This window comes from Onthophagus taurus, chromosome 11 (genome assembly GCF_036711975.1).
Source record: "Onthophagus taurus isolate NC chromosome 11, IU_Otau_3.0, whole genome shotgun sequence".
In the NCBI taxonomy this organism is placed as follows: domain Eukaryota; kingdom Metazoa; phylum Arthropoda; class Insecta; order Coleoptera; family Scarabaeidae; genus Onthophagus; species Onthophagus taurus.
Genome location: NC_091976.1, coordinates 22,315,456 through 22,340,661, shown reverse-complemented (window position 1 = coordinate 22,340,661; position 25,206 = coordinate 22,315,456). Strand labels below are relative to the sequence as shown.

The 25,206-nt window shown below is 33.9% G+C and overlaps 2 protein-coding genes across 2 annotated transcripts; one reads left to right on the top strand and one right to left on the bottom strand.

The window, feature by feature from the left end:
• Window positions 1–4,899: 4,899 nt before the first annotated feature.
• On the bottom strand, window positions 4,900–12,646 carry LOC111418084 (Leucyl-tRNA synthetase). Its single transcript, XM_023050530.2, has 6 exons — window positions 12,539–12,646; window positions 12,062–12,481; window positions 11,601–12,007; window positions 5,691–7,743; window positions 5,424–5,639; window positions 4,900–5,371 (listed from the first exon to the last, which is right to left on the bottom strand). The coding sequence occupies exons 1-6, from the start codon at window positions 12,539–12,541 to the stop codon at window positions 4,922–4,924; spliced, it is 3,549 nt and encodes a 1,182-aa protein (XP_022906298.2). The 5' UTR covers window positions 12,542–12,646; the 3' UTR covers window positions 4,900–4,921.
• A 613-nt stretch (window positions 12,647–13,259) lies between these two features.
• Window positions 13,260–17,601, top strand: LOC111418107 (achaete-scute complex protein T3-like). Its single transcript, XM_023050560.2, has 2 exons — window positions 13,260–13,621; window positions 13,732–17,601. The coding sequence occupies exons 1-2, from the start codon at window positions 13,284–13,286 to the stop codon at window positions 13,877–13,879; spliced, it is 486 nt and encodes a 161-aa protein (XP_022906328.1). The 5' UTR covers window positions 13,260–13,283; the 3' UTR covers window positions 13,880–17,601.
• Window positions 17,602–25,206: the final 7,605 nt, after the last annotated feature.

The following is a 25,206-nucleotide window of genomic DNA, read 5'->3' as shown; positions in this document are numbered from 1 at the left end:
TTTTAAAGAATATAATGTTTAATGAACAACCTACATAAAGTTGATATTTAAAGCAATATTCAACTTCAATTTCACACAAAAGTACATATATTCTAATTTATTTGATGCATCCACGATAATTTATAATTAAAGTCAATTATCTACAATAATTACATTTCAAAGCTGCATAAAATACGCGCGAAACACTTCAAACTCTTTAAAATTTACGATTCGCGCAAGCGCCTTCGCGACATCGGGGGCACGACAAAGACAAAACATATATCATTCCGTCTGCTTTTGATGGAAACGCTCGCCACTCATTGCTTAGATAGGGAGTCAGCGATATAGGAGATAGTATATATATGGTGTAGTTACACTATTAATAGATTAATTAATAGGTTAATAGATGTCGCTCAAAAATTTCCAAAAATAAAGTCCCTAGATTTACAAAGTACCGCGGTTTGACGCCATTTTGGCTCGAAAGTCAAGCAGAAAATTTAAAACTACAAACCAAAACAGTACGCCAAATTTCCTTTCTGTTTTTTTCGTGATACTCTGAAAAGTTGAAACTCCTTCTTACTGCCATTTTTGCAACTCCAAAGGCAACAAGACGGCATTATTTTTGTAAATAAGTGGTGAGATACAGTTGTCAAATCGCCATTTTGGCTTGAAAACAGTCTTCATGAACCGCGGTACTTTGTAAATCTAGGGACTTTATCCAAAAAAAAAATTAAATTTTTTTGTAAACATAAAACTTTCTGGCACATTTCGCTATTTTTAAGAAGACTTCTTGAAATATGATGGTATATTGGGGATGCAATGAAACCAAATGCAATGATTCTTAGTGAAGATTAAAACGAATGTTCACCTGCGATATTCCACTGAAGTAGAAACTAACATCGTGGTTTAATCATTTTTCAATACAACTCGAGTAACGTTCGTTTAATGCATGGGTGACAAAATCAGGCTTTGACGAATAAGAACTTAAACATGATTCAATACTTTTGCTACTTTAAATTGTTGAATATTTGAAATGTTTTGATGATACTGGAGAATTATAAAACTTAAATACATTAAAGCTTTTTCTTAAGGTAGCTGCATTAAGGAGCAACCTTAATCATTAATCAAATCACAATCTACTTAAGTGTTATAATGTACCGACAGTGAATACTGACCAAGCTCGCGATGACTGTTGGACTGTTAGGTCCAGGAGAGATATTGGAAGTGGCTCCTGGGGTTGAGCAGAGAGACATCGGAATATACAGTGAGGAAACAATGTGCGGAATATACAAGCTGGAAGCAGGCAGAAGGGCGATATAATACTAGGATGGGCTGGAGCAAAGGAGCGACTTTAAAATTTTGGGAGAGTGTTGGAAGGAGGTTAAGTCTGTGTCTGATGATCTTGGATTTTCAGACTAGCAGGTAAGTCATTGCAAATTGTGAAAAATCAGGTCATGACGCAATTGCTTTCCAGCAACAACAACCAAGCTGATGTATGACACTACCAATAAATACAACTGTGCCTTTAATTATTGATCTGGCTACCTGTTCACAAGTTCATATACGCATGAGAACTGAACATCATGCAGCTCTGGAAGCAGATGTACATACATCATGGACTAGAAGTGTGCCTGAAACACACTGAAAAAATAACCTAAACATACAGACGAGGAATCGAACGATACCTAAACATTATCTTTCAAACATTTTTCTCGATGTATTCGTTTTTTTCTGTTTTCCACTCTTAAAAATATATCGGCGAGAAAATTCGCACATTATTCTGGAAAAACATCATAGGATCCTTGTTTATAGATATACATAGTTATTCAACCGATCGAGTTGGGTTGCTCTAGCTCGTGCTGCCTCTAACGGCGAACGAGAAAAACATCATTTATGAATGAATTGAATAAAATTGGAAATCCAACGTGTAGTAGAAGTTGCATACGCAGAATAAAAGATTAATTGAATTTATTTGATTGAACACGAAATTGTTTAACATATAAAATATTTAATTACTTTAAGCATTACATCTAAATATTTTAAAAAATATCTGTCCTTTTTTTATAATAGAGAACCAAAAATTAACTTGCTAATTAAATAAATCAATTAGTACTTTTCTCGGATAGAATAAAAAAAACCAATAATTATTTTCGGTTTAAATTGTAGTAAAAATATAAAAAGTCAGTTTTGATTTTTGTTCGTCCTATTGCAGACTTAATTCCAGACGTGGTAGCGCCGAGCGTTCCTTTGAGCAATTGGCCGACCGACAGTTTAATGGATCACACATATCAAACGAGTATGTAGTATAAACAAAGTTTTTTTGCTACTACCCGAGTTTGGATAAACGACTTCACGTATACAAATTCCTTCTTTATTATTTCGTCATTAAGAATTCTTTGGTTAAAATACAAATACGAAAATTAAGAAATATTAATTAGAATCAATTAAATAAATAAAAATAAAGTATTTCTGATTTTATTATACCAGTGTTTCTAAATTGATGTGAAAGATTTCAAGGATGATTTTTCAGCGAAAATTACGGGATATCTTTCATATAACTTTTTGTTCAAAACCCCTTCTCCTCCAAGTTATAGCCCTCTAAAATTAAGGGAAAAATGTGCAACTTTCTTATCTCTTGACATTTTACAACTAACAAATTGTTAATTTGATCATAAAAAATAAAATAATGCCGAGACCAATTTGACATAACTTCATTTCTTTGACTAATAATAATTAATCTCTGAATTAATTCACTTGAGCCTATGTATTATTTTATTTTTTTGTGATCAAACTAACAATTGTAGGAGAAAACGTCAAGAGACAAAAAAGTTGCGTATTGAATCCCACTATTTAAATCAAGTTTTTAAATAGAAAAATGTAGACGTATTAAAAAGTTCTAATGCAAACTATTATGGGGTTGATTTGTTCAGCCTCTTGTAATAACATTTTCGGGTTATAGAAATCGTCATAATGTGTCATTTTATTAACAACCGTTATCTGCAAAATTTCAATCTTCTAAATTCCTCCATAGTGGATTTGTTAAATAAAAACAATTTTTTCCCCTAACTTTAGAGTGCTGTAACTCGGTGGGGAAGGGGTTTTGAACAAAAAGTTATATGAAAGACTCTCCTTAATTTTTGTTGAAAAATCACTCCTTGATATCGCAATTTAGATACAGCCTGTACATTAATGAACTTTTTTAAGGTTGACTTTATTGTGTTGACTGAACATAATGAAAATCATTAATACATAACAACAAAAAACATAACAAATCCTGCTAACTACTTATAATTGCAAATTACAAATTCCTTATGTTGTAAAATAGTAACTTTATTGCTTATTTTAATTATGCACGGAAAGGGACACGATTGCTGAAACAACTAAAATGTCTTTTGTTTATGGAGCAGGCAGAGATATTAATGTTGCCCAAAATTTATTCGAACAAAGATTTCTAGACAGAAACATCCTATCTATCGATCTTCAATAGAGAAAAAGGCACTACAAGAAATTCAATGTTTAAGCTGCTGTTCGTAATAATCCATATATTTAAAAAAGGACGCGACAAATTTGTAAACTTTACGACAAATTACAACTAATTAAACGACAATCAATGCAATATTTTGGTTACGTGAAATGAATTAGTAACGACATTGGGCAGTTAATATATTGTGTGGGATTATAGGTAACTTTTCAATTGGCCCTTACTTCGAAAAACCATGCATATCAAAAAACATGTACCCTTTGAAAAGCATACTTAACAATTGAAAAATATTGATGGCGCTTCTAATATGCAATAAAAATCGTTCAGAATACTTTCCGCCTTTATACGATGAAAGTTTTATCTGAAACTTTTTTAATAAAATTGATGTTTTATGAGTTATTAGGTAGTCTCAATTTGAATGCCTTACTCGGTATATAAAATATAGTCTTTTAAACAAACTTCTTAAAAAGATTCAACGCAGTTGGTTTCCTCTCATAAAACCTGTTCATACACCTACTTAAAAAAATTTGGCGTCTACAAATCGGTACCAACCGACGAATAGTCTTTTACAATTCGGTGTTATTCTCGAAGGACACATTATCGATTTTTTTCTATGCAAGAAATACTAAAATATATGCAACTTATTTTACGCTTTTCGTAGTAATACGTTAGGGCGCGTATAGTAAAATTTAAATTTTTATGAATGGCGACACATAAATTACCCTGCCATCTGGGTATCATGTGCACAAACTAACATCGGTTGAATAACTATGTATATCTATAAACAAGGATAGGATTGTCACTGTGTGTAGTGTTTCAACAAGTGTTGTATTCTTACTACACAAGTAAGACACAATCTTGTGTAAAACACAAGATCACTCTATCTATAAGATAAATTCAATTAAAAGAAGGTAGTAATGGACCTTAGTTGTTTTGAAGTAAACTTACAACTAGACACGAAATTTCTACAATTTCCTGCTTAGTCCAAAAGTCATTGTAGGCACCAGAGATCCATCCTAGGAGTAAAAATAACAATTTCTCTTTTTAATTCTTCACTATGATTGTTTGCAAATAAATAATATAATACATTATTTTGTTCTTAAGCACCACTTGTCTAAAAATTCCAAGTTTAATTGATAATAATAAAGTATATTTTACCTTCTCTCCTCATACATCCTTAACGCCTTAATTTTCTTTGCAGCCAAATTCTAACAACTTTGTGATTGTTCAATTTAAAATATGTTCACCTTCATTTATTTAACGAACCATTCCGCTCCAATTCAAGTCCCCCCAATTTAATTCCCCTTCAACGAACTGACATCTGAAAGATGCGGCCTTTGTCTTCGCTAAAGCGGAAACGCCGTTTTCACGACATTTTGCGGGGATTAAATGATAATATTGGGACGCAATTTAAAGGATTTTAGGAATTCACTCAAAAATTTGATATTAAATAATTAAAATTTATTTAACTTTAGGGTACAAATAAGAAATGGAACTTCCAATTTGTAATTTCTTTCCCCCTTTAGAACAAACATTCACAACTTTGGCATCGATGTCCACCTCGAATGTGGAATCTTCGGATATTTTTGTTTGCCTTTGGAAAGGATTTGTATGAACTGGTGTTTTTCTATCCCCCAAAATGGGATCGTCGAAAGAATAAAGCTCCACTAAATTGTGGTCTTTTATGTTTCTGTTCGTACTAGTTAACTTCTTAACAACTTTTTCGAACGAATCCCCGTTTGATATCTTAACGGTTTGTTGAAAAAGCGCGTTTGTAGGGATGGGGTTTGTAAATAAAACGTTAACTCCCGGCATTGTGCTGAATAAAGCGTGTGGTTTTCCTGGGCGAACTTCTTTTAAGCTGTCAGAAATGCCTTCTTCGTCTGTGAAGCGGACATTAACTAATAAAACCTAAAAAGAAAGTTTTTCAATCACATATTTTTGAGAAACCGTTAATATTTACGTCTAAAGTATTCGCCAAATAAACATGATTTGTCTTCAAGACTTCTGCTTCATCAAACTCTAAAGTTAAAGCGAAAGCTTTTGGCCCAATCTGATCTAATCTTTCGCGAATCATTTGTGCAAAAGGCATAACCCGATTCATGTATTTTTTTAATTCTGGTTTACTAGAAAGCTCAGTTGATAAAACTTTATTTTCTGGGAGTTTATTACCATTTTTCTGGAAATTAAATATTGTTTCAAAATAATATATTTATTTATTAATTTTCACCTCATAAGAATTTTTCATTGTAGTTAAAACACAACTTTGCCATGGTGGAAATGATTTGGCAACCCAAATAGTTACCATATCCGGTTTTGATGGTGCCACCGGTTTTGGGTTATTTTTCGATGGTTTAGGTGGTGTTAAATAATTTTTGAGATGTCCTCTAAAAGATTGAGCGGCTTCCATTAAATATTCAGCTGATTTAATTAAAATTTCATCAACATCTCCAGCTATAGGCCAAGAACTTTTAACAATACTCGAGGATTTTCCAATGAGTCCCCAAATGTGTTCACAAACATGAGGACATATCGGCGATAAAATCTGGGCTTGAACCTCAATATAACGCATAATTAGTTTCAAATTTAATCCATCCATAGCTGATAATTTTATGTAATTATCTCTGGCAGCAATCATTTCGAAAAATCCCGTACGCAAAGCATCTTTGAACAACATATTTTCGTAGTTTGATTCGGTTTCTTTGATTTTCAAATTGATTTCGGCTTGGAAAACTTTATCGTTAAAAGTAGAAATTTCTCCTTTTCTCAAAGCTTTTTGAGTTCCTAAAATTTCTTTAACCCATTCAATAAAGGTGTAAAGTCTTAAAATTCCCGCGTTTGCAACAGCTTCTAAGAAATTGGCGTCTTCGATCGAATCGCCTGCATCAGCTAGGCACAATCTCATCCCATCAGCACTGAATTTATCGACGGCTTCACGTAAAGTTAAGAAATTCCCTTCGGATTTCGACATTTTCGCTGAATTTAAAAGAAGGTGTCCGTTTGCTCGAACACCTTTGGGCCATTTCGATTCATCTTTAGGCCAAATTGCGCAATGATTGTACAAGAAATAAGTTAAATGGTTTTGAACTAAATCTTTTCCAGAAACGCGTACATCAACTGGATACCAATATTCGAATTCTCTTCGCATTATATCTAAAGATTCCTTTTTTATTCCGCATTTATTGGGATAAGGGGATGTTTTAAAGAATATGTAATCCCAAACTTCTGGGGTCATTTGTTCAGGTTTAATCCCCAAAGCATTTGGTTTATCACCTTTGAAGCTGCCACCTTGAATTAAATGAGCTATTGTATAATAAGCGTTGTAAATTGTTGAATCAGATAATGATTCGATTAACCAAGATTCATCCCAAGGTAATTTTGTACCAAGACCGTAAATCCTAGAACACGCATGTTCTTGCAACCAATTTAAACATCCTTCGAAGTTTCTTCTAACTTCATCATGATAGCAATTAATTTTAGTTAAAACAACCCCCGCTTGTTGTTTCCAAGATTTTTCGCCGTAATCTAAGTACCATTGATCGCAAAGAGCAACAATACATTCATCACCTGAACGAGAAATAATCGTTTTTTCAGGTTCGTAATAAATAACAGCTTCTTTGCGGTCAATAATAAATTTTTGAAGCGATTTTTTAACATCTTGGATTTTTTTCCCTTTGTGTTCCCCAACAAGCATCACCCCATCATAAAATCCTTTCAAATACACCATTTCTTTGGCTTCCCTTAATTTTTCTTTATCATTTTGACTTTGAATTTTTAATTTTTCGTAAACGTTAACTGCTGAAAGATTTCCAAATTCGGGAACGTCTATAATCGGAATAGGATTAAAAGGCAAAACCATTTCATCTTTTAATCCATATTTCTCCCGAAACGGGGCTTTATTTTTTAAATCAACCAATGCAGCGTAATCATCCGGTGAATCTGATGGAACACTCGTGACTACTCCAGTTCCTTTATCTTCTTTAATCGTTAACATCGGTAAAGCATAAATTTTTTCGTAAGACGTCATTGGGGCTTTTAAAGCCGCACCTAAAACGTCTTCCCCTAAAATTTCGGCAAGAACTTTAACTTCGCCTTCTTTAGACGTGAACCCTTGATAAGACATGTTTCTGGCTGAACGCGAAGTACAAACGAAAATTTCGTTTGAGGCGGTTTCGAAGATTATGTATTTCATATCGGGGCGAACCCAACAGTTTGTTTGACCGTACATTGTTTCCGGACGTAAAGTTGCTGCTACTAAATAAATTGGTTTAGATGAAAATTGTCTAAAAGATATATAAATTTAAAGTAATTGTATTGTTTTTATTGTTGTCGATTCTGCTTAATATGGAGTTAAATCGAAATAAAATATTAATTGTTAAAAGTGGTTTATTAAGTTTTCCTTTTTTGTAACAAATGCCTTAAACGGCCAACTCCGTTTAACTCTCTCATCATAGCGTTAACACGCGCAAGGTTAACGAAACGGGTTACACCACATCAAAGATGCCGACTAAGATTTCGCTTTTTGTATTATTCTGTAGTGCAATAATAAAATTCATGAGTTACCCATACATAGGAAGAAAGTGTGCGAACACATAGGAATTTAAAAGGATTGCGGAAGAATTAACACAAACACGTTTTATAAAAAAAGGTGATATGATTGGTTAGATCACTAAATGAAAGCATTTGCCAAGAAAACAATAATCGTATCTTGTGTACTAGATTATTCGACGACGATTATTCTCTATGCATTAATGATTTTTTATTTAAATCATCTCAAATGTGCGGAAGTCCATCTTGCACAAAAATTATGTTGTCATTTCTTTGGAATAACATTTGTAAGTATAGATTTGAAGTATCAGTTATAGATACGGCGTCTAAATTCTGTTTTTCCTCGAAAACATATGTACCGAGGATGAAACTGGGTCAGCTTTGAGTTACTATTAAGAAAAAGTGACGTAGCACTTTAGACTAAAAACGTTGTTTTTTTGTATATGGCTCTACAAGGAGTAGTTTCCGAGATGCACACTTATTTGGCCACTATATTTACTTAGAACAGTGTTCCGCAAAGTTTTTATGTTCAAGGTACACCTACCAAATCAAGAAATTGTAGAGGTACACCAAAGAAATAAACAATGTTTATTTAATACAATGTATTATTAATGGTAATGCGTACTGTTGTTGTGGTCGACCGAGATTTCAGACATTTCACCAAGATCTCACCTAGCATCTTCAGTGCGTTGTTGTAGTCTCCTGTCTGCAGATATACATATAAATATGTATTAAATGCATATTTATTATAAAAATTAATATAACATCAAAACATGTTTAATGAGATATGTGAGCCTACAATTTGGAGCAATCTTTGATAAAGCTACTCTCATCTCCTCGTCGATCGTCCTCAACCGGTCTCTTTTTTTTTTTTGATTCAATCGTAGTGAAATTTGAAAACCCCAATTTGCATAAGTAGGTCGTGGCGAATAGTAAGAGAATTGCAATAGCACTTTAGAAGCAATGGATACTCATTTTTTATAAGCAGCCAAAAATATGCTAGCTCCATTTTGGAAAATTTTAGTTTTAATGTCCGATCTCCATCAAATCTTCCTGCTCGTTTATCAGTAAGTCACTATCAAAGCCTGAACAATTTTTTCTGAATCGGCTGCCATGACATTTGGGAACATTTCATTACACAATTCACACTACCATTGATAGCGTGACTGATCCATAACTCCAACTTAGCGCGAAAATTTTCAATGTTGTCCAATGACGTTAAAATAGTACAATTCCTGCATGCATTTTTTGTTGAGCTTATTTAAATTAGCGAATATGTCCGCCAGATATGCGAGTTTTGCTACTCATCCCTGGGCCTGTAAAACCCTCTGACTTTCATTTTTTAGGTCGTAAATCCGAGAAAGCACTTTTCCGTGAGGAAACCATCGTACTTTTGTATGAAACAGAAGTGACAGATATTTTCATTTCCTGACAAATTAAACAGACGACGAGAGTTCAGAGGTCGCGACTTTATGTAATTAACAATTTTGACAATTTCTTGTAAGATAGACAACAATTCGTTAGGCAGAGATTTCGTCATCAGTGCTTCCCTGTGTAAAAAGTAATGTAAATTTTTAATATTAGGTTTTTTTTTTCAGAAGCCATGATTACAAATCCCTTAACTTTTCCTGTCATAGCTGCTGCTCCATCTGTACAAGTGCTTATGCAGTTGTGCCATTCCAAATTATGCTCACTGAAGTATTGGTACTTGTTACTTGGAATATTTCTTCTCCAGTGGTAGAACCGGATAGTGGCAGACAAAATATTTAAGATAAGATGAACGTAACCACTGATATCAGTAGACTCATCGACTTGTAGCGCAAAAACTCCACTAAGCCTTAATTTTTTAATTGACGTTGATTCAATGTCGCTTCTTGGGTAATCATAATCTTGACAACTTCTTTGCAGATAGGTAAAATTAAAGTTTCAACGAGAGAATGAGGGTTCTTGGATTTAACTAGCATAGTAGCAATCATGTAGCTTGCTTTGTACGCTTTGTCTGATGTTTTGAAAGACAAACTCATGAGAGTTTCCTGTTTCTTAGACTGGTCTTTCAAACGTTGAAAAAAGGCTTTATCGTTTTGAGCACCATCGAATTATTACCCAAAGTTTCTTCACAAACAAGACATTTTGGGATTAGGCATTTGTCTCCGTAACATATAAAGCTATAACTTACACAGCTCTCATCATATTTTCGATAAACAAGCATAGGTTTTTTCTTCATTGACTTTGCGTGTTCTTGGGAATCATTACTTGAGAAACTTACGCTACGTTTAACGAATTTATCCATTATACAGGCGTTATCCCGTACGTTTTTGAAGAAGGAGGAGGAGTGACAGTGACCTTTAACTCGGATAGATACATTCAAATAACTTTTATGGCACCACGATTCAATGCGATACAGATTCAACAGGATATGTAGCTTCAGCAGGACGGGGCCACTGCTCACACAAGCAGGAGATCTCTTCAAGAACTGAGGTAGCTGTCCTCCCAGAACGCTGGATGTCTTTGCGCGGAGACATCCACTGGCCAGTACGATCTCCAGACCTTACTCCCTGTGATTTTCTTGTATGGGTTTCTTAAGGCTGATGTTTACAAACATCGTGCGGGGATTTTGCCAGCCCTACGACAAACGATACAAGAAGAGATTGCTCGTATTCCTCAAGAAATGTTGATTAGAGTAATGGCGAACTTTCGAACTCGCATTCAGCAATGTATTGATAACGAAGAAAAACACTTGAACGATATACTGTTCAAAAAGAGAAACACTTGTAAAACATAATAACGTAGCTTCCCATTCTGCAGATTCCATTCATGTTAATACAGTTTCGTTAATTTGTACCATCTGTTTTTATTCAACTTTCAAATTAGGGAGGGAGTTTTGCCGCACCTGTATTACTTATTTTGGTCTATTTGTTTGTAATCAATTACGTTCCCGGCGACACAATCAAAAACTAGCGGCAAGTTACGGGCGAATAGCGGTTTGTTTTTGTACACAAAATAACAACGACTAAGCGAGGAGGAAGCGTGTTACAAAGTCACACTGACATGCGCATGTGAGCAGCAATAGCTTTTGTAGTAAGACGGGACTCCTCCCGCAACGAAGCTCCTTACTCGTATACTAAGTATAGGTGTATCACTTTCTGACAAAACTTGACATTTTTCCGTGATATACCAACTAAAGTCCCTAGATTACCAAAGTACCGCATTCCATGAAGCTTATGTATTCGAACTATTCGAGCCAAAATGACGGTTTGACAGCTTGTCAGCTTAATGCCGTCTTGTTGCCTTTGAAGTTGCAAAAATAGCAGTAAGAAGGGTTTTGACTCTTCAGAGTACCACGAGAAAAAAATAAAGGAAATTTGGGGTAATTTTATCAACAGAACGACATAGTTTTAAATTTCCCGCTTGATTTTCGAGCCAAAATGGCGGGTACTTTGATAATCTAGGGACTTTAATACCAACACACTTTGTGGAACACTGACTTAGAACACAACATAGGGAGTATGAAGGGGTTTATCATATTTTATACATTTGTAAACTTTTGTCCCTATTAAGCAGAATCGGCATTAATATTAAATAAATTAATTACTTCAATTTTGCTGGAATAGGTTCCAAAACTTTCATTTTAATTAAAGTGTATTCTTGAGGACCAACACCTTCCCCTGATGATCTATCATGATCCATACAAGGTTGCCCATCTTTAGGAGAATAAATAGTATAACGTTTACCAAATTTGACTTTATTTCGTTCTTTTAAACGAATATATTGCCAACGTACGAATTGATCATAAAAAGGATTTGCATCTGTTGTTATAAAAGTTCGGCGCCAATCAACGTGTACCCCACAACTATTCAAATCATCAACAGCTAATGGAGGGAAATAATCCAACCAATAACTGGTATCAGCAAACTTAGCTATTTCATCATCTTTCATTCCTAAACTTTGCATAATTTGCCATTGATATTTAGCAGTTCCAGTTTTAGCAACAGCTTTACTCTAAAAATATTTATTAAAATCACAAAATTAAAAAAAAATATAATTCAAACCTACTTTCTTCCCTTTACTTTTATCTTTAATAACCACATCATCATCTTTTACTTCCTCTTGTTCCTCGATTTGAGGAAAAACAGGTGGGTTTCCAAATAATTCGATTTCTCTTTTTAATTTATCAGCACACGCCTTTATAGGCATGCCAGTACAATGAAATCCAAAGGGAAATAAGGCATTCTTACCTTTTAACCTATGAAAACGAACAGCAAATTCACATTTAGATAACGAAAATGTGTGCCCTAAATGTAGCCTTCCATTCATGTAAGGATAAGGAAATGTACACAAATATTTTTCGTCTTTAGATTTTTTTGGATCCTTAGGAGCGTCAATTTCATGGATTTTCTCGTTTTTCCATCGTTGTTGAACTTCACGCTCGATTTTTTGCAGAAATTCCACTTTAAATGAACCTTTACGTTCCGACTGAATTAAATAAATGAAAATAATTTGTATTTTTTGAGATTATGGGGGTTTACGTACCATTATTTAAGTTAATTCTTAAATAATTGTCGGTTTTTTGAGCGTATGTTCACCTTAAAAATTGCACAATGTGTCAATGACAATTAAAAGTGAGGTTAAGATAATTCTTAAATTAGCACCATCTAGTGTGAAATAGAGGAACTTTATATAAACATTTTTACAAAAAAATGTTTTTTAATGAATATTTTGGAATTATAAAATAAAATTAATTATAAAATTATAAATAAAATGATAATTTCTTAAAATCAATGAGATTAAATCGTAAATTTTTGGTTTAAAATAGTTTTCCTCTTCTTTTGAGGATTAACCCCAATAGATGGCGGCGTTGAATATTTCAAAACCCAAAAATTTTGAAATTTTTAATTCATTAAATATTTAAACATTAAAATATTTCTTAATCTCGAAAATTTTCTTTTTGTTTCACTATAACGCACCCCGAAACCCTCCAGGTGTTAATAAACTTAAAGATCAACCATCTGCTTTGAAAACAATAACTAACCAATTGACTCGTAATATTAAGCCCTTTAAAAAATCGTGATGGGCAGCTGAAACCTTCACGAAAACAACAAAAAAAATGCAACTCCATCCTTATTCATAAATTAAGTACCCCACCTACTAGTTTTGAGTCCAGGTGTATGCGGGTTCTAACCATTTAAAACTGATACCAGATAATGACGATGTCTTCAGTCGATTTTTAGGCGGCCAAAAAAGCCCTACGCAGAACTTTTTAGAGAAAAGATACGAAATGTCGTCGTCGGCGTGTAATTTGACCCAAACTTTATACTTGGGTCGCTGGGATAATGTCCACGAGTGGTTTGAAAGAAACGATCATATGACGGCGCCAATGGAACCAGATGCGGACGATTTCAAAGAAAAAACGTCGTCCTTAGAAGAAATAGGCGAAGAGACTTTAGAAAATCTGGGTGATGAAGGTAAGAAGAACAAGAAGTACATTCACGTGCCCCACAGCGAGAAGCCGCCTCAGGTTGTGGCTAAGAGGAACGCGCGGGAAAGAAGAAGAGTCCAAGCAGTGAATAGTGCCTTTAGCAAGTTAAGAAAAGCTATACCTTTGGATAATAACAGGTAGAGTTTCTTGGGTGGAGTTGAAATACGATCGTTTCTTTGGGGTTTAACCCAAAAATCGTAGGTGTCAAAATAAGTTTTTAATTTCTTTTTGTATTGCTTTTGTGCAGGGGGAAACGTGTTAGTAAAGTAAAAACTTTAAAGTACGCTATTAGGTATATTCAAGGCTTAAAGGATCTATTAAACGAAGACTTTGGGTATGGGATTTATCGAAGTGATGAAGGGTTTGGATATGGTGAACATTCTTTTTGGGACTAAAATGTTGTGTTACATAGAGTAATTCTGAATTACATCAAGGATCAAAGTGTGCGCTAAAAACATAAAGTATAACACGAGAATTAAGTAAGAAGTTGTCAGAAATAAGCAAATTCTAGTAGAATCTATCGAAAGTTAATTTTGAGCTCAGCAAAAGCTTTCCAAAAGATACCAAGAATATGCAAGTTCAAATAAAGCCTCTCAAAATTTTGAAAAACTAAGATGGCCAAAATTATTATATTAATTACATCGTCTTGCACAACATTTTCTCAAGTTGTTTTTAGCAAAAATGTGGGAAACGTTTCAATGGCATAATAAATTTTTATGCTCAGTAAATATTTTTCTAAAATCTAAAATGGGTACTAAACACATTAAATGACCCACTTCTTGAAATAATTGGATAATATACGAAATGGCCCCGTTAAACATAGTTTTCGCTTTAAGATCGCTTTCATAGATAGTCTCGTGATTGATATGCAGGACGTTTTTATAGATCGTGTCACATGCAAATTTTGGAAGACAAATCATATTATGCCAAAAATAAATGAATCGCTTGTATCAACATAAACAACTATTATTTTCTACGCTTCTAGAAACTGATGTTTATCACCAAACATTTTTGGCAATTTTATCATATGTGGGTTGTCGAGTGTTGTGGTTGAGCTTACTGAGGAATTTTTAAGTAGACGAGCATGTCTCGTAAAGGAGAATGATTATTACTCAAGCCCCGCGAGCTTTATTTCCGGTGTTTCTCTGGTTTCTATTTTAAGAACCTTGCTGTTCTCTGTTTATACATCACAAATGATCTCACATATTCAGTATTTCTGCTTTTTTCGAAGTATCTCTAACAAGCTATGTTTTACGTTAAAGTATTCAAGTAACAAGACTATAACCTATTTTTTTTAAATCTTGGCATCCCTTTGATTAGATGCAGAGGTATGGTGGTTTCATCGAATATGAGTCTCCAATGTTCAATGTGGTTATGTGATTATTGTCCAACAAGCTGATAATAAGCATATTCAACAAGTTTCCCTTAAAATTTCGTCGTCATGTTCCAAAGTTCAAATCAATTCACTTTTTTTTTGCTCAGTCGTCTAATTCTTGTTGTATTCTGCATACTATAACACAACGTCGATAGCTACGCGATATAGTTACGCACCTCCGATAGTTTTTGCAAATTCACTGACATTTGATCATCATTGTCACTGTTATTGCTATGGATATCGACTTCATATGGAACAATCTCATCATTTAAAAGATTCTAGTACCTCAAATTACTTTTGGTCGTGTACTTATTCTTATATATATTTTATGATTGCATACTAAAACTATTTATGGCCAAAGTGAAGTTACCACTAGAATTTAGCTATTTCGTTTCTGAGCTTAGCAACCTCCTCTAAAAGTTAAAGAAACATTTAGTAAATTCTGCATTCAAATTTTTTTTAACAAGCTTCACAAACAGCGACCACTATTACTTCCAGAACCTGGCAAAATTAATTAAAAATAGTCGGAACTCGCTAGAACTTGGCAAAAATGTAAGCCATATGTGCTATAACTTTGTCTAAAACCATCAAAAATTTCCAAAAGCGATCATTATTAATCCAGAACGTCACTAACTTATTTAAACAATCTTAGATCTTACTAAAATAACTTAAAAAACTCCCAGAAGTTGTCAGAAATACAGAGATGATCAAAAATTGATAAAAATATTCAAAATTTTGAAAAAACTTATCAAATTCTGTTGAATAGTCTAAATCATAAAGCAACATCTGTTAGAATGTGCCTAAATCTTGTGAAAATAAGTGAATACAACCAAATCTTACCAGAATTTAGTGTAACATTCCTAGAAGCTATCAGAACTACGCAGGAACCATTAACAATTAGCAAAAACCACCAACATTTAGAAAGTACTTACTAAATCGTGTTAACCATTCTAAATCATAAAGCAATATCTGTTAGAATGTTCTTAAATCTTGTGAAATTAAGTAAATACAACCAAATCTTACCACAATTTGGTGTAACATACCTAAAAGCTATCAGAACTATGCAGGAACCATTAAAGATTAGCAAAAACCACCAACATTTAGAAAGTATTTATTAAATCGTGCTGATCATTCTAAATCATAAAGCAACATCTGTTAGAATGTTACTAAATCGTGTGAAATTAAGTAAATTCAACCAATTCTTACCACAGTTTGGTGTAATTTGCCTAGAAACTATTAGAAAAACGCAGGAACCATTAAAAATTAGCAAAGCTCATCAAAATTTTGGAGACATTTATCAAACACTGTTAAATTATAAAACAATATCTGTTAGAATGTTGTCGAAACCCATTATAACTAACCAAACGCGACCAAAATATAGCAGAAAAGTCCCAGAACCTAACCTCAATCGTTCCTTTACAACCCCAAAAAGTTTCATTTTGAAATTCCTAAACGCAATTTCATCACGATTACGTACAGCAATAAGCAAATAAACGTTATGTTATATTTTATTAAAATCGTCGTCATGTTCCAAAGTTCAAATCCATTCACTTCTTTTTGTTCAGACGTCTAATTCTTGTCGTGTTCTGCATACTGCAACACAATGTCCATATAGTTACGCACCTCCCATAGTTTTTGCAAATTCACTGACATTTGATAATCTTCGTCCGTGTTATTTCCATGGATATCGACTTCATATGGAACTATCTCATCATTTAAAAGATTCTAATATCTCAAATTACTTTTGGTCGTGTTCTTATTCTTATATATATTTTATGATTACATAATAAAACTATTTATGGCCAAAGTGAAGATTTAATTAGAAGTTTGTTCCACCATAACTAATTCCGTCTTGATCAATTGGCTGTTATACTAAATTGCACTCTATACAAAACTTACGAGTTCCAGATTCAGCGAAGTTTGATATTTCGCCTGAGAGCATAAATAATCTTTCATTAGAGTAATGTAACGTCTATATCGCGTTGCAAGACGCTAAAAGGATGATTTCACCTGAATGGGTGGAAGTTGAATGCAGCCAAGGCGTAGCAAAGCAACCTGTCCTGCTGTGCTAAAGGAGTACTGGGTAGATGTGTGATCTCTCAAAAGCTATTTTATCAATAACTTATGTCGATGATTCATAACACTATAATGAAATGTGAAAAATGAATTTGCATATCTTGAAAGAAACTACCACAAACAACCACTACTATCAGGCTTTGCATATCTAAATGCTGAATGAATTGTTAAAACTACGATAGATTCCTAGAACATTGCTGAATTGTGATAAAACTTCAAAAAGTATTCTCAGTTTAACAATAACGTTTTGTACCTGTAATTCGGAATTACTCTTTCAACTTTCTTTACGCTTGAATTTGTTTTTAGATGTAAAAAAAAATGTTCTAGTCATTATAAGTCAATTAAATGTTTGTAAGAATTCTAGTCAATTTGTATCGGGGATTAATTTCTTTTAAGCAAATTAGCATATTTAAAACATTCCTATTTATTATTTTTGGTTGTGAGGATATCCTTACGTTCATATCCCGGACGTTTTAATATCGAGGAATTTATTTTGCATAATACCTACGTTTTCTTATAAAATATCATAAATAATCGTAAATCGAAGAAGTAGCCTATTTATCTCGATTTTCCTCCTTTCAAACGATTCTAGTCTCCGCAGGGTCTAGTTTATATATTATTTCCTGTATATTATTACTCAAACAACGTCGGATAATAAATAGACAAAAAAGCTCTTTGAAGTTTTATTACATAATTATGACCCTATTAAATTATTAACCGAATAAATTTTAAAAAAGAAAAACAATCTTTTTGTTGTGTATAAACAACAGGTATGAAGTACTTATGTAACGTAAGAGGTTCGTGTTCTTAGTGACACGGCCGAGATACCGGTATAGTATTGAGAAGCTGAGGAGCGGTCACCGGTTACCCGTTCTCTAGTTCCATCGATTGCACAACTGGCAATTTCCTGTTTCGACTTGATTTATTTTCGATACGCTTCCTGTGTCGTGGCTGAGATCTGATCGCTTTGGTCAACTTTGGCGTGCTCACGAACATACAACGATCGTAATCTTAATCCACATGAAGTGTTTTCAAACATTCTCTAGATTCTTTTAACAACTGTCTAGAAAATAGACGCTTGATAAAACTATTTTAGTGTGATTCTGGAACGGATCTGAATATACCACATTTCCTGGAAGGAAATCGTAATAGAAGAAATTTTGCGTTAATTAAAACAATTAAAATGTTAAATGCTTTCCTTGAAAGGATATATAAAGAATAATAACCACGAATATTCAATTATAACGGTTCGTAAAGGCTTATATATATATTGGTATAATTTGTTGCAAATTACGCAAAATCTCTTTGTCAGCTTTTGCACTCGAAATTTTACTAGTTTCTTCAAAATTAATTCATCCAAAGGCCAAAGTGAAGTTACCACTAGAATTTAGCTATTTAGTTTCTGAACTTTGCCAAGCTCCTCTAATAGTTAAAAAAGCACTTTGTAAATCCTGAATTCAAAATTTTTTTTTTACAAACCCCACCAACAGCGACCACTATAGAAACTTGCAAAATTAATCAAATATACTTAGAATTCGCTAGAACGTGGCAAAATGTAAGTTACATCTGCTAAAACTTTGTCTAAAACCATCGTGAATGTCCAAAAGCGATTATTATTAATCCAGAACTTCATCAAACATTGTTAGATCTTACCTAAATATCTTAGAAAACTCCCAAGTTGTCAGAAAAACGAAGAAGATCAAAATTAGTAAAAACCTCTAAAATTTTGAAAGAACTTGTCAAATTCTGTTGAATAGTCTAAATCATAAAACAATATTCGTTAGAATGTTCCTAAATCTTGTGAAATTAAGTAAATATAACCAAATCGTACCACAATTAGTGTAACATACCTAGAATCTATGAGAACCATTAACAATTAGCAAAGCTCAACCAAATTTTGAAGACACTTATCAAATCCTGCTGAATTGTATAAATTATATAACAATATTTGTTAGAATGTTGGCTAAACCTATTATAACTAACCAAATGTGACCTGTCTATAGCAAAAAAGGGCCCAGAACGAATCAGAATAATACAGGGTGTTCCGGTGACTCGGGGCATAAAATTAACCTCATATAGTAGAGCAAAAATGATGACGATTCGTGAAAAAAAATTATTATAAAAGTCTTCAAATGGCCAAGATATGGGCCATCAAAGTTCAGAAATTTTAACACATTTTTCTAAATATTTTCAATACCATTCATAGAGCGTTGTAGAGCGTTGAAATTTGGTAGAGGGTAAACAAATATCAAGCAAAATCATTGAACCAATTTTGACTTTGATCGGGCGGCGGCAACCATGCTATACAGGCTGTCCCTAAAATTTGTTTGCTCAGAACTTTTTTGTTCGCTCGTAACCCAACATTTATTTTTGTACTTTTTAATAGAAAATTTATTTTAGAAACTTTTATCACTCTTTGAAAATTTTGATAACATTGACTGTTTTCGAGTTATACGCGAAAATATTAAGCTTCAATTTCAATGGTAACACTAAAAAAACGAAGTCTTCGAAAAAGTCAAGGTTGGCCATGGCAATTAAAAAAAACAACTTGCTGTCAACTTGCTTATGTCGTTTAAACACAAACGATAGTTCTGTTAGTTAGTTATTATTAATTTTAAGTGTTCAAAATGGAGAGTTACACATTTAGTGAACAAACTGACATTATTTTGACATTAGGCAAAATTAATGCATATTGCAGTCGCAGTGGGCAATTGGTCAGTCTGCGCATTTGGCATATTGCCAAATAATGCAGCACAAAATCCAAATTGATGATCAGTTTTTAGAAAAAGTACTTTTTACAGATGAATCCATTTTTTCACAATGATGTTCTTTTAAACACAAGGCAAGCAATGTGGTATATGCATGATGGTGCTCCTGCGCATAACACACAGGCTGTCCAAGAATTTGTGAGGGAACGTTTTCCGGGACGGTGGATTGAACGAGGGGTAGATGCACCCATAAGTTGGCCCCCCCGATCGCCGGATCTTACACCTGTAGATTTTTATTTATGGGAACGCGTTAAATCGCTAGTTTACTGCGTTGAAATAACTTCACTTGATCATCTGAGGTTGCGAATTGTTGATTCATTTGATCAACTTCGAACTGAGATCAATGGTCTCCGCAGAGTGCGCTTTAATTTAAGACGGCGATATCAGGCAGTGTTTTTGAACATCTGCTTTAGTATTTTTTTCTTCTTTTTTATTTATTACTATTTGTTTATAATTGTATTGTTCTTGTTAATATTTTTGTTAGAATTTTTGTTATGTTCGTGTTTGTTGTTACCGTGAAAATTAAATTTATCGTTTTGGAAATTACATTCTTTTATTCAACTAAAATAAATTAACGCTGGATTTAACTAAATCTGCACTTAGAAATTTATGAAAATAATGGTTATTAGCTCAGTTCGTTTTTCAATTGTCATTGCCAACTCAGATCTTAAGGAATATGTTTCCTTTTTTTGTTTGTTACGATTGAAATCGAAGCTTAATATTTTCGCGTATAACTCGAAAACAGTCAATGTTATCAAAATTTTCAAAGAGTGATAAAAGTTTCTAAAATAAATTTTCTATTAAAAAGTACAACAATAAATGTAGGGTTACGAGCGAACAAAAAAGTTCTGAGCAAACAAATTTTAGGGACAGCCTGTATAGCATGGTTGTCGCCGCCCAATCAAAGTGAAAATTAGTTTAATGATTTTGCTTGATATTTGTTTACCCTGTACCAAATTTCAACGCTCTATCATAAATGGTATTGAAAATATTTAGAAAAATGTGTGAAAATTTCTGAACTTTGATGGCCCATATCTTGGCCATTTGAAGACTTTTATAATAATTTTTTTTCACGAATCGTCATCATTTTTGCTCTAGTATATGAGGTTAATTTTATGCCCCGAGTCACCGGAACACCCTGTATAAGAAGTTATGCGAGGAATCTGAACGAAAAATCGTGCCTAATGAAAGCCATGAGATAAATTTTTAATTGTACAAACGTACATCGCCAGCAGGAAAGACATTAAGGTACATGGTAAAATCTCGTTTTATAAATAACTCAGGTTTGCCAGAGACAAAATTGAAAAAGTGCCCACAGTTCAGATGCATCATGGAAAATATGAACCTTATTGAACTGCATTTTGAAACATGTAAGTGTCTTCAACTGGACTACATTGATGGACTGGATTTTCTTATGGGATATTATTCCTACCTCATGTGATAGTTCTGGAAGCTATTTTTCTCGATGCGCAATTTGGCACATCATACAACACCATCATGACATCTCAAATTAAAGAATAAAAGAATTGAAAAAGACATTGAATTTTGAATAATGGTATGTTAAGATCAATGTTAAATTAATTTGTCCTAAACATGTTATGTAACAAAAGTATACAAGCTACATTTACAGAAGTAATCAGAATATTGTAAAGACATCAGTAGAAAAGCTAGAAATTATTTTCCCAACATTTCATAAAATCTAGGTTGCCATAATATATCGAAATTTTGGAAAAACATAAGATTGAAATGTGTAAGAAAGTCCAAAAATTTCACTTTTAACCCAAATATTCCATTTTTATTTTAGTTATACCTAACTTTCATTCACTGTATTTTTTGTTAAAGAAATTCTAAATTTCTAATCTTTTAATTCATTATAAATTTCTTTGCAAAAACCTTTTGAGACATAAACAATAATAAACACGATATTAAAAAATGTATACAAAAACATCGGTCTACCACTTATGTTACTTCTTCTGTGTGTATGATATCACTATGGAAGAAGGAAGTAAAAGTTGTATCGCGAGCCTTGGGTAAACGATGAACTAACACAACTCGATTCTGTTTGCTCAATTGCCTTTTATAATATTATGTCACGACGACCGTCGTCGTCGTCGGTGCTGTTTTACGTAACCCTCCCGGTATTTTCCCGGTTTGTCTTTTAAAATGGCGCGTGGGTTGAAAACGACTTTTCCGCTCCCGATTCGTTACAAACACAAACCTGGCCCGACCATTGTGTGTTAATTTTTTTCCGCGAGCCGCGTAGCTCTCAGCAAATTGATCAATTGGGACCGTTTCTTTCCGAGACGTCAACCGTCTAAAACGACAACGTGATGTCATCGACGAGCATTTTGAAAGGCGACGAGGAAGAAATGAGACGGTCCAGACGCTGTTAGTCTTTATTGCGTATTAAAACCACGTGTGTTTGTATGCTAGTTACTTGCACGGTTTTGTTCTTTTCTTACTCGACAAACACTTCTTAGAGAAGGAGTTTATGTAATTTGCGAGTTGCGCAATCGAACAAAAGCTACGCGATACCACTTTAAGTTTTAAGTCAGTCGAAACGAATCTTTCGACACAATCCCCCACGGAGTTTCCTGTGTCAAATTAGCCGCTGCGACGGTGTACTTCCGGTTTTAAAACGGTGACCGGTATTTCGAACACCGTTTTCTCGGCCCACATTTCCTGTTCCTATTAAATCCCAAGGTTAAATAAATTAGAAAACGTGGAAAGTTAAAAATCATTTCGTTTTTTTTTTTTAGTTTTGAATTATTTAATTTAACTTGCCTTGTTTGTGAAAACCTATTCAGAACGATCAAATATCCGTTATTACAAGTAACGGATGGGAAAAGGAAATATTTGCTGGAGTAATTATAGGTCTGTTGTTAAATCTACGTGAAGCCAACAAACTGTAAAAGGTCTCCTCAGGAAATTCGAATATTTTTTATATAAACCGAAACAAATTTATTAACCAGCGGTTATCCTTCCGGAACCATTACCAAGGTTACAAGTAAATGTAACTTTTCATCTTGCAATTATACATTTATTACACGTATTTGATTCTTGCACGTGTGTAACACATGTTGCTATTAATTCATCAATAAATCTCTATGAATATGCTGGAGCATGGATATTATAGTAATTACGTAATAGATACTCATAGAATGATATATAAATTTATAAAATAGGTCAAAATTTTTAACTGGAGATAGTCTGATGGCTGAGATTGAACATGATCTGGAAAGCACAACCAATGGTCATTTCCAAACTCTCAACATGATACAAATTAGAGGTCGATCCACTTTAAATATCTAGAGTCGAGTAATAACAACATCAGATACGTGACATCATATGGCGGAACAAACAAACGTGGTAAAAAGCAAAGTAAGACCACTACTAATATACGTATATATAACCAAACAATCATGAGAGAACTATTAGAGGCTTAAGCCTGCATGACGAAGTAAGAAGCGAAAGAATCTGCGAGGTCATGATGTGGTTAGATGGACAAGATCGAGAAGATATTGGAGCCATAGAGACATCATGTTGAAAAGATGGGTGAGGAAAGATTGGCAAAGAAAATCCAAACGAAAAAAAACCAGACAACAGATCTCAAAAGAAGACCACATAAACGCTGGCATGAGAGATCGACGTGGTCATCACAAGATAACAACCCATAGGAACGGAAGTGAGAAGAGGAAAGAGGAGATAAGAGGAGAAATGGAAAAAACAGAGCTAGTCCCTATAGTAAGAAGAAGAATGAGGGGCTAATGCTTTGAAAATATCAAGAGGAAGTAATTTATCTAAAATCAAAAAATTAACATTAGAAGTATCAACGCGCTTCGAAGAATGGTTATTCTGGAGCTCTCTTCGTTCTTCAAGGTTTTCTGGGTATCCCTTGTCTGAACCAAAAAAATTCGCTGCCCAGATAGTCGGAAAACTTTATTTTTTCGACGAGAAAAAGAGGTTTTCGTTGAAGCTCGAAGGGTCAACGTTTTTATGGCTCTATTATTTATCCTTCTATACCCCGAGAAAGTCTCTTTGTAAGGATTACAAACATTCCTGGCTTTCTCGGATTGTAAAGGTTTTCCACGGATTCATGATTCGTCCAGATGTGCGCCACAAAGAAGAACTTACTTTCAGCATTACAAAATTTTCCACCAATCCAGAGAAACATTTGCGAAGTAAATCCAAAGATCAAAGTTCATTCCTAATCCTCATGTGTGGCAGAATCATGGTTTTGAGTGGCTATGAGGTCCAAATTGGTGAATATCTAGTAAGCGATTGTTATCGTTCATAATTAAATGGAATCTCTGGAAATTGTGGTAGTGTCAAAAATTCAAAGTGTAACTAACATACCCAACATGTTGAGAAATGATACTCTAGTAGAATGTTAAACAGACCGTCGTCGGAAAATATTTTTCGAAGCACGAACTTATCTACAACACGCTGGAATGACCAAACGCCTCCCAGTTTTCAATCGTCTTCTATGGCAAGGTACTGAGTGTCAAAATGTCAGAAATTAACTTCGCTTATTGACGATTTCACGGTGATGAGCTGCAAGCTAATAGCAACATCTGCTAAGCTCCGGGTGCAACTTTTGTGAACATCTGAGGTTGGCTAATGATAAAATCGGAAAGATATCCTAACGTGCTCTGCAACATTATGGGAAATATAGACGAGTCAAACATATCCAAGAAGTTACTTATGCACGTCGCAAGCAAGGCCCAACATAATTGTAAGCGACTAAATTGTGGTTTCAGCAGGACGGCACCATTTGCCACTTAAATAGATGCCAATGAAACCTTCAAAGAAAGGGTTTCTGGTTTAGTTAATGTAATGGATGAAGACAAAAGGAAAGGAAACATTCTAATTCTAGGCTGATTATGAGATACACTTGTGTGTTGCTACGTCAACTGTTGGAGGAAAATTGTTGAGAATGGTTCAACGTTATACTCCAAAGTAGTGGTGGAACGGATATCCGGCAACTATCCGGTATCCGGCAGGATTTTAAAAAATAGCCGGATCCGGCCAGTTTTGACGGGTTTTAAAAACCTATTACTTAGTATTTCACCATTCACAGGAATTAGCATCTCTTTTAGGTGTTGGACACTGCAGACAACTTTATTTATATCAGGTTTGTCATTAGCAACCTCAATGTAACAATCCCAATACGATATATAAAATCTGTTGTTGCAGTTTCGTCTAGTTTTCTTCTCTTCGCTTGTAATTCATCATCACATTCATTACTAACAGTGTAGCGTACAAAAAAAAATACACAACAGCGATATTAATAAAAAAGAAATTAAAACGCCACAATAACGCAAGGTGCCGGCAAATCTCAGTCGAGACGGAGATGGATTTAAAAAATTTAGGGGCGCCAGTGGATCCGCGATAGTCCACTTTGCATTTACCAATCACATCAAGATCCACTCCGAAGTGAAAGATGAGTGACGTGAACAAAAATGAAATCTAAAATAATATGTTTAACCGTTTATTTAAATTG